The 13,208-nt window shown below is 41.7% G+C and overlaps 1 protein-coding gene across 3 annotated transcripts in view; it reads left to right on the top strand.

Moving 5' to 3' along the window:
* Window positions 1–13,208, top strand: part of MATN2 (matrilin 2) — a 165,532-nt gene that overhangs the window by 68,860 nt on the left and 83,464 nt on the right. For all 3 annotated transcript variants that reach the window (XM_004047338.5, XM_004047339.5, XM_055348064.2), the window contains exon 4: window positions 3,678–3,800. In XM_004047338.5, the coding sequence (XP_004047386.4) occupies window positions 3,678–3,800 (123 nt within the window). The remainder of the gene's footprint in view (window positions 1–3,677; window positions 3,801–13,208) is intronic.

The raw sequence follows: 13,208 nt of genomic DNA on the forward strand, positions 1-13,208 counted from the left end.
ACAGGCACCAGGTACATCACTTGGGCCTCCCACTCATGGCAGTGGGTGACTGCCGTGTAGTTGGTTGCCTACACACTACACTTCCTTAATTATGGAGAGAGACAGTGACATGCTGTGAGTGCCTTAGAAATGTCCTCTGCCCGTGGGTAATTTGACTCCAGCAGTCCAGGAAAAGAAGAGAGTCTTTCAGGATGCAAAGCAAATGCAAATTAAAAGTGGGATAATGATTACCCCTCACCATACGATTGTCAAAACTTGAAGTTTGATAACACCAAGTACTGAAGTTTTGAGGGGATGGGAATCGTTAGGACCATCGTTGCTGACATGAGCTGTCTTGGAAGGCAATCAGGCCATATCTGTTTAAAGTGAGACCCAGTCCTACAGAAACCATCGTACATGAATTCAAGGAGACATGTTCAGGAATGTTCATCACAACACTGTGAAAGTGAAAACTTGGAAACCATCCAAATGCTGACCAATGGGGAAATGGCCAAATAAAATGAGGAAAGTCATATGACCAATGGATAAATCAATTGGGAGGGATAAACTAGATCTAAGGTTTTGATTAAATCTTTAAATCTAAAATACAGCTAGTTTTCATTATTCACAATAATTATGTTTTATAAAGTCACTGCAAACACTGAGTTAGAGAATACTAAACCATTGCTCCATATATTCCTGATGGAATATAGGGTTAGGTTCCTGCAATCCTCTGGTGACAATATTTTTTGTCAACTAATCAATACATAGCCTTGTTTTATGTGTGTTTCTGTTTAAAAACATCTTATTTTTTTTGTTTGTTTATTTTTTGAGACAGAGTCTCGCTGTGTCTGCAGTGGCACAATCTCAGCTCACTGCAACCTCTGCCTCCCGGTTTCAAGCAATTCTCCTGCCTCAGCCTCCCGAGTAGCTGGGATTACAGGCACCTACCACCATTCCTGACTGCTTTTTGTATTTTTTTTTAGTAGAGACAGGGTTTCACCATGTTGGCCAGGCTGGTCTTAAACTCCTGACCTCACGTGATCCACCCACCTTGGCCTCCCAAAGTGCTGAGATTACAGGTGTGAGCCACCATGCCTGGCCGAAAACATCTTATTTGATATATACCATTGATTCATTAACATCAGACCCACAGCCAACGGTAACTCCTGACTGAATGAAACTTACCTAACACATATTTTCCCTGTAAGGCACATCGCAGCCTTTCTGCACTGAGGAACACTAGCCAGCGCATCACCATTTTAAACAGCAAAATCACTTACAGAAAGCACAGAAATGAAAAAACAAACAAACAAAAAAACCATGGTGCTAAGTAGACTGTGAAAAGGATACTTGTTCACAGAATGAAAGCTGAAAAAGAAGGCAGAGTGGCTCCTTGTTCAACCTCAGCTGAGAACATCTGCACCAGGCAACACATTTTTTTGTAGTCTCAGCTACTTGGGAGGCGGAGGCTGAGGCAGGAGGATCACTTGAGCCCCGGAGATTGAGGCTGCAGCAAGCTGTGACTGTGCCACTGTACTCCAGCCTAGGTGACAGAGCAAGAACCTGTCTCACAAAATAAACTAAATTTAGAGATATTTTAAATTGAGTGCTCATGCACTCTGAGCATGTCCACTAGTGACCGTGAAAACGCTGTGAGTATTGGTTTGGGCTTACAAATACATTTTAGTGAGTAGGCAAATTCACAAATATGGAATCTGTGAAGAATGAGGATCAACTGAACATGTCTTCACAGTTTGACATCTCTGAAACTGGGGTGCATTTTAGATTCCATGAAATACAGTACATGTATCAACATTGATAGAATCTGTGATTAACGTTGAGTGAAAACTGAGATGAAGGTCAGTATATATAGGATGAACCTACAGATGTAAAATAAGACGAAATGCCACCATAATTCTCCTTTGCTATAAAATGGTTAGCAGGTATCTTCAGCATTCCCCAGGCACTATTCTCAACACTCTACCATCTCCATTAATTTAACCTTTTTGAGGTTCTTATGAGGTAGGTGCTATTTTTATCCTCATGTCTTATAAAGAAGTTAAGAAAATTGCACAAAGGGCTGGGTGTGGTGGCTCATGTCTGTGATCCTAACACTTTGGGAGGCTGATGTAGGAGAATCGCTTCAGCTCAGGAGTTTGAGACCAGCCTGGGCAACATAGTAAGACATCATCTCTATTTTTAAAAATGAGAAAACTTCTATTTTATTTAAAAATAATGATAACAATAAAAGAAACTTGTACAAGGTCACAAAAAAAGCTGTTTATTTCACCCTGAAGTAAAAATGACTGATTGGATCTACAAACCTTCCTAGTGTTATTTGTATCCTAACAGGAACCAAAACACAGACAATCAAACTCAGAACAGTACATTCTAAATTGTATTGTTGTGAAATGAAACAGCTTTACTTCCCTAGTTCATTTATTGCCCACCATATTTCTTACTCCAATGTAAAGAGACATAAACTTCAGATGGATTTAATCACAGCTGAGTTTTCATAAGCGCTGGATTAATGGAATTGTTCTAAGCTTTTGAGAGCTCCTTTTATTTTAGCTTCATAAAAATATATTTCTACATATAGATATCTTTTTTGTTTATGAGAACACTTGTGTAACTTGTTATGTTTGTACTGTTGCTTGTTAATTTTAAATACAATCAAGTTACATTGAGTAAAGTCATAAATTAGGACATTAAAAAAAGAGAATTTTTATGAGCTACAGACAGACTTATGCAGGAACCAATGTACCAGAAAGCTGAGGTACTTCAGGAACTAAATGCAGAGGGCAGGCGTGGTGGCTTATGCCTGTAATCCCAGCACTTTGGGAGGCCAAATTGGGAGGATTGCTTGAGCCCAGGAGTTTGAGACCAGCCTGGGCAACATAGTGAAACCCTGTCTCTACAAAAAAAATTTTAAAAATTAGCCGGGCATGGTGGCACACGCCCGTAGTCCCAGCTACTCAGGAAGCTGAGGTGGGAGGATGGCTTGAGCCCAGGAGTTTGAGGCTGCAGTGAGCCATGATTGTGCCACTGCTCTCCAGCCTGGGAGACAGAGCAAGACCTTGTCTCAAAAAAAAAAAAAAAAAAAAAAAGAAAGAAAAGAAAAGATGCTAAATAGGTATCTTAAATTGAGACATAAAGATTACAGAAACATGAAACGTGTGAGTGCATTTTTTACTCCAAAATTGTGTGTATACTTTTGCCTATTAAAAATTTACGTTACTCTTGAAACATGATTTTGAGAAACTGTTGGTTCTTTAACACATTCTTGCGTATTTAATAGCTTTTCCTCCAGCCCCATTGCTGCTTCCTAAAAATCCACACTTAAGTCAAAGTCCCCTCTGATGCTGGCAAACTTTTCTGATTCCCCAGCCCACCACATGGGTATTATTAAGTTGAATTGGAAATTTCTTGCTTTTTTTTGTAGATCAAAACCAATCAAGTATCAGCAATTTCATATAGTTCAGCCTAACACTGTTTCTCTTTGATTTTCCATGGCCCTTTATCTGGCCCTGTCTTGTCCACCTTGGACTGTGAGCCCCCTTGAGGGTAGGGACTGCAGCTTATTTCTCTGAGTCCTGCCCAGAGGAGAGAGTAGGCACTGAATAAATGCTTGCTGGCTGGAATGGAGTGAGAAAGGGCGTCACTGTTGACTTACCTTCCTGTGTCTTCCCTTTCAGCGGCCCACATGTGCAGCACCCTGGAGCATAACTGTGCCCACTTCTGCATCAACATCCCTGGCTCATACGTCTGCAGGTGCAAACAAGGCTACATTCTCAACTCGGATCAGACGACTTGCAGAAGTAAGATTGCTTTGCTGATGTATTTGTGGTTTCTTCCTATTCCCTCATCCTCTCCCCTTATCCTCTCCCTTCTTTTATCTGGGCTCATTTTATTCATCTGTGATGCCTCACCCACCCCAGTTATTATCCCTTGGGGACAGAAATAAAGTTTGGTATTTTCTGTTGACCCCATCACAGTGCCTAGTCCAGAGCTGGGCACACAGTAGGCCATCAGGAAGAGTTGGAAAGATAGGTAGAAGCACCATCTCAGAAATAGCCTCTTTGGATGTATGAACTGGTCTCCTTTACTTCCAAGCTTGTTCTTTAGCAGGGACTACTGAAGAGCCTTTTCATCCACTGTCTTTATTAACTGTACCCTAAGGAACTGTTTCCATATTTTATTATCTTCTATAAAGTGTGGATTTAGGAAGAGTTGTTAACCTCGGCTGGGAGTGATTATTCAAGTTCTGTTTTAGAGGGGTGCAGGGACCCAGTTGCTTTGGTGTGGGACACTTTATAGGTGTCCTAGATTTTAAAAAGGGGGTAAACAGATGTAAGATATTAGAACTCGCATTCTCTTTTTTGGCTAAGTGCCAAAGACTAGACAGTATACTGATATTTGAGCCAGCACGAGGTAGTCTACCCCTTAAAGGACAGAATTACTCGTACACTGAGTACCGTGTCCTTACTTTTTAAAGTTATGGATAAAGCCACTGAGTTAACCTACAGATGACCAGGCTACCAAAAACAAGTCATGAGGAAGACCAGCCCACATGGAAGCAAATAAAACTCAGCTAATCTGACACTTAGTTCGTGCAGTGCATAACTGTTGCCATGTGTAATTGTTGCAATGTGTCATTGCTGCAATGTATAATTGTTGTTATACCTCATGGCAAGCAATTAAGCATTAATGGAAAGCAGTTTGCACAAATGGCTGTAATTAGTGTCACATTTATAGAGGCCAACCACCTTTTTCATGTTTCTTCTCACCGTTTTTCAGTTTTGGGGTTGAGTGGTTGGCTGGAGTTCTCCCTGCCCCTCAAGATTAGGTAACATCTACTTGACCCTCCGGTTCTGTGTGGCCTGTGGAAACCCAAAGCCCTCTGGACTCTGAATCGCAGGGGTGGGGTGGGCGGTATGTGTTCTTAGGCTCCTCTCAGACCCCAGGATCCCAAGTTGAGTGCAGCCTGAATCATCCTTATCTTCCAGTTGAAGATCTGATGCTTCCTCAAAATCCATAACAAAAACTCACTCCCACCAAATACTCATGGGTTTCATAGAGTTTCCTAAAGAACTGGGGGAGCCGGGAAAGAAAGGTCATCTCACACACTGCTCGGCAAACAACCTAGAGATCTCTTTAGACACCCCCCTCTAGACACCTCCACCTCTTCAGGTGTTCTAGCTCCCCACAACCACCCTCTGGAGGCACCCTTCCTCCTCTTCAGGCATCCTCCCCTCTGGCCCGGATGCTTCTCTGGCCCATCTCAGCCTCCCACCATCTTGCCCACTCCCTTCCTGCCCTTTCTCCTTCTCCTTCTCTGTCTCCTTCTCCTTCTCCTTCTCCTCCTCCTCCTCCTCCTTCTTCTTCTTTTCCTTTGTTTTTTTAAGACAGGGTCTTGCTCTGTCGCCCAGGCTGTAGTGCAGTGGCACAATTATGCCTCACTGTAGCCTCAACCTTCCAGGTTCAAGCAGTCCTCCCACCTCAGCCTCCTGAGTATCAGGGACCACAGCTGCATGCCACCATGCCTGGCTAATTTTTGTAGAGATGAGGTTGCCCAGGCTGCTCTCGAACTCCTGAGCTCAAGTGCTCCATCTGCCTCAACCCCTGAAGTGCTGAGATTTACAGGAGTGAGCCACTGTGCCTGGCGCCCTTCTGTTCTTAGGAGCACAAGGAATTCCTCTCCTTGTCTCATGTCCCACTGAGTGACTGGGATCTGGGAATCTGCTGATATTTATTTTCCGTGGGCTGGCCTAGCCAAGCCAGAGGAATTCTGACACCAGCAAATAAAAAATAAAGTGTTCTTTCCCTAATTTTATGAGCAAGGCCTTCCCCCACACAGCAGGGTTTGCCAGACCCCTGCCTGGTCCTGCCACAGGCCCTGATGTCCCCCAGATCTCAAGTACTGCTCTGGCCTTGGATTCCTCCTGCCTAGGGATGTGCCACAGGAGAATATGAAGCAGACCCTGCCTGGACTTCAGACAGACTGACCAGAGGGAGGGGCAGGGAGGCCCAGGCGGAGGAGGGCTAGGAGCTCAGGGCAGGGTTTCTCAAACTTCAGTGACTAAGAATGAGCCAGGAAACTGACTCCTGGGCTCACCCGCAGAGATGCAGAGTTAACAGGTCTGGATTTTCAATGAACCGACAAATGACTGCCACACTTTGAGATTCACTGGCCTCAGGCAGTGAGGGGTCCCAGGGAAGGGCTTAGCAGAGCTCTGCTGTCCCGTCTGACCCAGCTCTGCAGTCACCCTGAAGCAGTTAAACCATCTTAACCTTCAGCCAGACTTAGCTTAATAAATGTGCAGTGATAAAGAATAGCTGTCTCTCTTTCAGAAGGGGATAATACTAATAACTCTTTTGCTTTCCCCAAATTGGTGTACCAGGGGCCTTGGTGGAAGAACAAGGCCTTCACTGTCTGCAGATCTGGGCTTGAACCCGACCTTATCACTTACCAACTATGGCTGTCTCACTCTGAGCTGGTTATTTAAACTCCTTGACTCTCAGTTTCCTCACCCATAAGATGGGACAGGTGGTAACAAATCAATACCTGTCTCACTGATTATGTCCTTGTTAGGCCCTGTTTTTGGTCTAGGGGACAGTTAAAAGCTGTGCCAAGTGAAGGCTGTGCCATCTACTGACCCCTGCTGATGAGCAGGGACCTGTGCCTGCCAACACTGAGAGAAACTCACAATGGGCCTGGAGAGGAGGCATGTACTCCACTTCTGGAAGCTGTTTCCACTTAATTTCCGTGTCCTGGGCGTAGCTGGATAATCTCCCAGATGAAAAGCCATGTGGGTGACACCTCCTCCCCAAAGCACCTCTTACTCTCTAAGAAGTGCTTGCCATTCATTCTTCCATACAATCATTGATTGGTTCATTTATTTTTTCATTTAACAATTGTTTTTGAGCATAAAAATGTGCCAGACAGCATGCAAAGTACTGAAAATAAAATAGTGAATAACACAGCAATATTCTTTCTTTTTTGGAGCTCACATTTTTGCATGGGAGTGAATCAAATAAACAACCAGGGTAATTGCAACCAAAAGTGACTGCAATCCACGTCCACCTCAGTGTGCAACACATGAGGTCAAGCCTAACTATAGCCACTTGTTAGGTGTTTACCATGTGCCAGGAGCTTTCCTGAGTGTTTTATATCTGCTGTCTCATTTAATTCTCACAATGAGCTCTTAAAGTGGGTTTTATCACTCTCATTTTACAGATAAGCAAAATAAGGAACAAAAAGTTTAGACGATTTACCCAAGCTCACATGGCTAGCAATGTGATCAAACCAGAATCCAAATCCTGTTATGTCCTCGCTCTTGGCCATCATTTGAGACTGTCCCATGACCCTAGAGGACCCCCACATGGCAGTAGGACAACCCTTCAATCAGAAAACCTTCTCCAAGCCGGGAAGACAGATAGGTTCCTCAGCCCACTAATCCAGGGGAGACTTAGAACTAATTCAGCACTAACATTCAACAGATTGTTACTTCCCCAAGTCCACTGCTAATTGCTGTGGTACTGTCATCACACAAAATAATAGTGGGAGGGCCTCTTCAGCAACCGCCTTCAAATACACACACACATACACACTATAGAAAAAAAAATATATATATATATATATCTCCCCACCATTGTATATTTGTAATTTGTGTGGAGAGGGAAAGCAGACACAGTTGATCCACACATTCTTTGAATGGTGATGGACCTTGGCTATTAGACTTCTGGCTTCCTCTCTTATGGAACTTCAGAATTCTGTCCCCTCCCAGTGTCCCAGAGGGGTGATGGTTCTTACAGAATCAGGTTATTACAAAATACCCGAATCCCATATTCAGACAGCTTAGATCAGCGGTTGAGCTGAAATCCTACTTGTCTATAATTTCCACTTTTATCCTATTTCTGGTATCTGAAGCCATATACCAAAAAGTTATTTCCTTATCCAAATAAATAGAGAAAGCCCTTCAATTATTGTAGAGTGTTATTCCCACACACTGACCCCATTCCTATCAATTTTCTCTTCTTCAGGGGAAAAACACATCTTTTGATGACCTAGTTTTGGGTCTCTTCACTATCCAGGTAACCCTCTTCTGGGTGGATATTAGTTGTCTAAAAAGGGCCTTTCCATTCGAAGACTAGATCAAATGCATTAAAGAATTTTAGCTTCCATCACTTCTTGGCCTTTTGGCTAAGATCAAGATGTAGAATTTTATCTTCCAAGTTGTGTCTATATGGGCAATTTTGAACATACTGAACCTCAACATTGTGGATTCCTTCTGCCTTTCAAAAAGTCTTCCCTATCAAATGCCATTATATGAGATATATGCAAGAGCATCAGCATAATACTAGAACAATGGAATTTTATGTTCCTTCCTTTTCCCATTTAAAAAAAATGGGGGGAAAGAAAACCTCATGAAGTGTGCCCGTCTTCACATGCTATTTCCCCTTATCCTTCCCCTTCCCAGAATTCCTGTCCTACTAAGAAAGAACTTTATCTTGTTTCTTTTTCTTGATATACTTTCAAAATAAGGAATTTTCCCTTTCTTCTGGAACATTTAATCTATCTGGAAGCTGATGATAATGCAGCATTTAGAAAACTCCATTTGGCAGAAAATGTAGACTTTCTTATCCAGCTTAAATTTTTTTTTCTTCTCTCAAGAACGATACCAAATGCATTTTACTGCTTTCATTCTTTGGAAATGTTCCCAACATTATTTTTCCCAAGCTACATAAGTGATTTAATAGATTTATGTTAGAGTTTAAACAAGGAGCATGACCCAGAAAAACCACTGAATTATTAGAGAGAGATAACTATAACCAACATTCTTTGTGAATTTAGATGTGAAAATTCTTAAAAATTTAGCAAATAGAATTCAACAATATATAGAAAGAACAATACATCAAGACCAAATGGAGTTTATTCCAAGAATGCAAGTTTGGTTTAACATTCAAAAATCAATCAATATAATTAATCATAGTGGCGAGGTGTGGTGGCTCATGCCTGCAATCCTAGCACTTTGGGAGGCTGAGTTGGGCGTATCACCTGAGGTCAGGAGTTTGAGACCAACCTACCTAACATGGCAAAACCCTGTCTCTACTAAAAATACAAAAATTACCCTGGTGTGGTGGTGCATGCCTGTAGTCCCAATTACTCAGGAGGCTGAGGCAGGAGAATCACTTGAACCTGAGAGGTGTAGGTTGTGAGCCAAGATTGCACCACTGCACTCCAGCAACAGAGCGAGACTCCGTCTCAAAACAACAACAACAACAAAAAGCCACTAAAACTAATAAATGAGTTTAGCAATGTTGCAAGATAAAAAGTCAATATACTTAAAAAATTACTTCATTGTATTTCTGTACACTGGCAACAAAAGTCAGAAATTGAGATTTTAAAATACCAGGTATAATGGCATCAAAAATATGTAAATTAGGGATAAATTTTAAAGATGTGTATGATTTACACATTGAAAAATATAAAAGATTTCTGAGATTAATTAAAAAAAACCTAAATAAATGGAGAGATATACCCTATCATGGATTGGAAGACTTAATATGGCCAAGATGTCATTTCTTTCCAAATTGATCCATAGATTCAAAGCAATCCCCTTCAAAATCCTAGCAGACCTATTTTTTTAGAAATCGATGACTGATTTTAAAATATATATGAACATGCAAAAAAACTAGAATAGTCAAACCCAGTCAGTTCTCATTATTCCCAGTAGTTATGATCTATAAAATATCCATAAACACTAAATTGCAAATTCTGAATCATTGCTCCTAGATGAAATACAGAGTTGGGTTCCTGAGAGCTTCCAATCACAACATTCATGAATCAATACATAAACTTGTTTGATGTTCTGTTTAAACACACGTTTTTGAGTATATACTGTTAATTCATTAACATTGAAAGCTATTGTTCATATTTTGAACGAAGTACTTAGGAACAATAGACAGCAGATCAGCATTACTCTTGGGGGCCATTTTCAACAGCAAAATCACCAACAAGAAGTACAAAAAGGCAAAAAATGTGGCACTGCATAGACCACAGAAAGGATGCTTGTTTATGGGATGAGAGCTGAAATAAGAAGACAGAACATTGCCTTGTTTGACCTTACCTGGGAATATGTGTCCTGGGTGACTCAAATTTTTTGCCACTCTGTGTATGTCCATGAATGGCTGAGAAAGTGTCATGGGTATTGACTTGGGGTTACAAGCAAATTTTAGCAAGTAGGCAGATTCACAAATATGGAATCTGTGAATCATGCACATTAAACAAAGCTTTGAAAAAAATAAAGTTCGTCTTTAAATTTTGTTTAAACTACCTGATTTCAAGACTAAGTATAAAACAACAGTAATCAAGACAGTGTGGCATTGGTATAAAGATGAACATATAGAGCAATGGAACAGAACAGAATCGAGAAATAACCCATATGTATGTGGTGAAATGATTTTTTGACGGAGTGGGAAGGCAATTCAATGAGGAAACAATAATGTCTTCAACAAATGGTGTTGCAGCAATTGAATTGCCATGTGCAAAAAAGCAAGCAAACAAACAAAAGGAACATAGATCTTGTCTTTACCTCATAACATGTATAAAAATTAATTGAAAATGTATTCTAAGCCTAAATGCAAGAGCAGACACTATTAAATACCATGATGAAATGGTAGAAGAAAAATCTTGATGACCTCAGGTTGGCAAAGATTTCTTAAATAGTACACAAAAAAGCTACAAAACATAAAAGAAAAAAATCAATATATTTAATCACAATGAAAACATTTGCTCTTCAGTACTCTGCTACTAAAATGAAAAGGCAAGCCACAGATTGGAATAAAACATTTGCAAAACATATGTCCAACAAAGGACTTTAGAATATAAGGAATTCTTAGCTCAGTACCAAGTACCAAGTATTCAGTACCAAGAAGACAAACACCACCATAAAAATGGGCAAAATATTTGAACAGACACTAAACCATGGAAGACATATGGGTAGTGAAGAAGCACATGAAGAGATGCTCAATGTTATCAGACAGGAGATATCACTATACCTCCACTAGAATGGATTTTTTTTTTTTTTTTTTTTGAGACAGAGTCTTGCTCTGTCGCCCAGGCTGGAGTGCAGTGGCGTGATCTCAGCTCACTGCAACCTCTGCTTCCTGGGTCAAGCAATTCCTCTGCCTCAACCTCCAAGTAGCTGGATCTATAGGCACGCACCACCAAGCCTGGCTAATTTTTTTTTTGTATTTACTAGTAGAGATGGGGTTTCACCATGCTGACCAGGCTGGTCTTGAACTCCTGAACTCAGATCATCTGCCCACCTCAGCCTCCCAAAGTGCTGGGATTACAGTCTTGAGCCACTGTGCCTGACCAGAGTGGATAAATTTTAAAAGATTGACTATACCATGTGTTCGCAAAATTGGGAACTGGAATGCTCATACATCACCAGTGGTCATGTAAAATGGTTCAGCCACTCTGGAAAACAGCTTAGTGGTTTCTTACAAAGTCAGATATTTACCTATCATGTGACCCAGCCGTTCCACTTTTAAGTGTTTACTCAAAAGAAATAAAAGTTTATGTCTAAAAAAAGATTTGAACACAAATGTTCACATCAGCTTTACTTGTAATAGCCCCAAACTGAAAACAACTCACATGTTGATTAACAGATGAATGGGTGATACATTGCAATACACGCATCCTGTATAATACTCCTCTGCAGTGAAAAGAATGCACTATTGACACATGCAGTAGCCTGGATGCATCTCCAAATCACTATGCTGAATGAAAGAAACCAGACCCCAAAAAAACAGAACATACCACGTGGTTCCATTTGTATAAAATTTTTGGAAATGGTGCCTACTCAGTAATGACAGAGAGCAGATTAGTGGGTGCTTGGGGCCAAGGAGTGGGGAGCAGCAGGGAGAGGGATTACAAAGCAGCATCAGGAAACTTGGGGGGGGGTGATGACTATGCTCATTATCTTGATTGTGGTGATGATATATTGATAAGCCCGATTTATCAAACTGTACACTTGAAGTATGTACAGTTTATTGTATGCCAGTTGTCACTCAATAAAGCTGACATTCATTAATCAGAATAAGGTTTCGGAAGTAAGTAGTGGTGCTGGACCAGACTGCCTTTCTGGAATAGTTTGTTTGTGGCATCAGTGGAGGATGAGAGAAGGAATGTAAGCAGGGATAAAGTATGGAGCAATTTTATTCTCAAGCTAAGTTCCAACAGTGTCCTTTGTTGAGTAGGGGAATTGAACACAGGGTGTCAAGGGCAAAACCAGGTCATTTTAGTAAATTGGGGCTGGCAATAATGTATGTGCTGGATTAGAGGTAGAGAGTGGGGCAGGGATGCCTTCACTCATCCGCTCATTCATTCAATACCTGTGGATTCCCCTCTATGGGCCTGATACTCTTATGGCGTATTTTTCTTACATATTAGGAACCCAAGAAACATTCAGATCTTGGCTTCCCTTTTACCCCCCACACAGAGAGCAGAATATAAAAGATGGAATCAGAGAACAATTCTAATCAGTCCAGTGAATTCAGTGTATGTTTCTTATGCCCGCAGAATTAAGTAGGAGACCACGGCAACCATCCCAGCCCCAGGGAGGAGTTTATGACATCAGATAGGTGATGGCTGGTGGGTTCAGAGTAATTAAGACTGATGGATAACTGCAGAGAGGAAATCTAGTTTTCAGGGCAAACGGATGCATCCAAGAGAGAGCCCACACACGTGGTTGGATGCAGCTGGAGATGGAGAATTCCAGTTCAAGGAAAAGGCCTGGGCAGTATGTGTTTGGTGGTGGTCATTGACCCTGAAAATAGATGAAATCTTGGAGGGAGAAAGCGGGTGTGGAAAGTGAAGGTCAGGATGTGAGCTTTGGGGCAGCCCACAGTCAGAGCGTGGGTCAAAGCTAGAAGGGTGAGCAGGCCGCACGCACGCACACACACGCAAAGCAGCTGCCTTCACTGACAATCAATAGCAGCCACCTGAGCTGTGGCTGAGCTGCTGTGAGCCGAAGCAGTGGGCTTGCTAAATGCCGTCATCCAGCTTCCCCTTGACCCTGGCTGTCAGGCCTGGGTCTGGGAGCTTAGGGATCATTTTGTGCAGTTTGCTCACCCTCTGGCTGTGCCAGGGCACAGGATTTTCTACAAAAGAAGGAATCTGGGGTGAGTAGAGCCCCATGGGAGAACTGAGCTGACTA

This window comes from Gorilla gorilla, chromosome 7 (assembly GCF_029281585.2).
Source record: "Gorilla gorilla gorilla isolate KB3781 chromosome 7, NHGRI_mGorGor1-v2.1_pri, whole genome shotgun sequence".
NCBI classification, from domain to species: domain Eukaryota; kingdom Metazoa; phylum Chordata; class Mammalia; order Primates; family Hominidae; genus Gorilla; species Gorilla gorilla.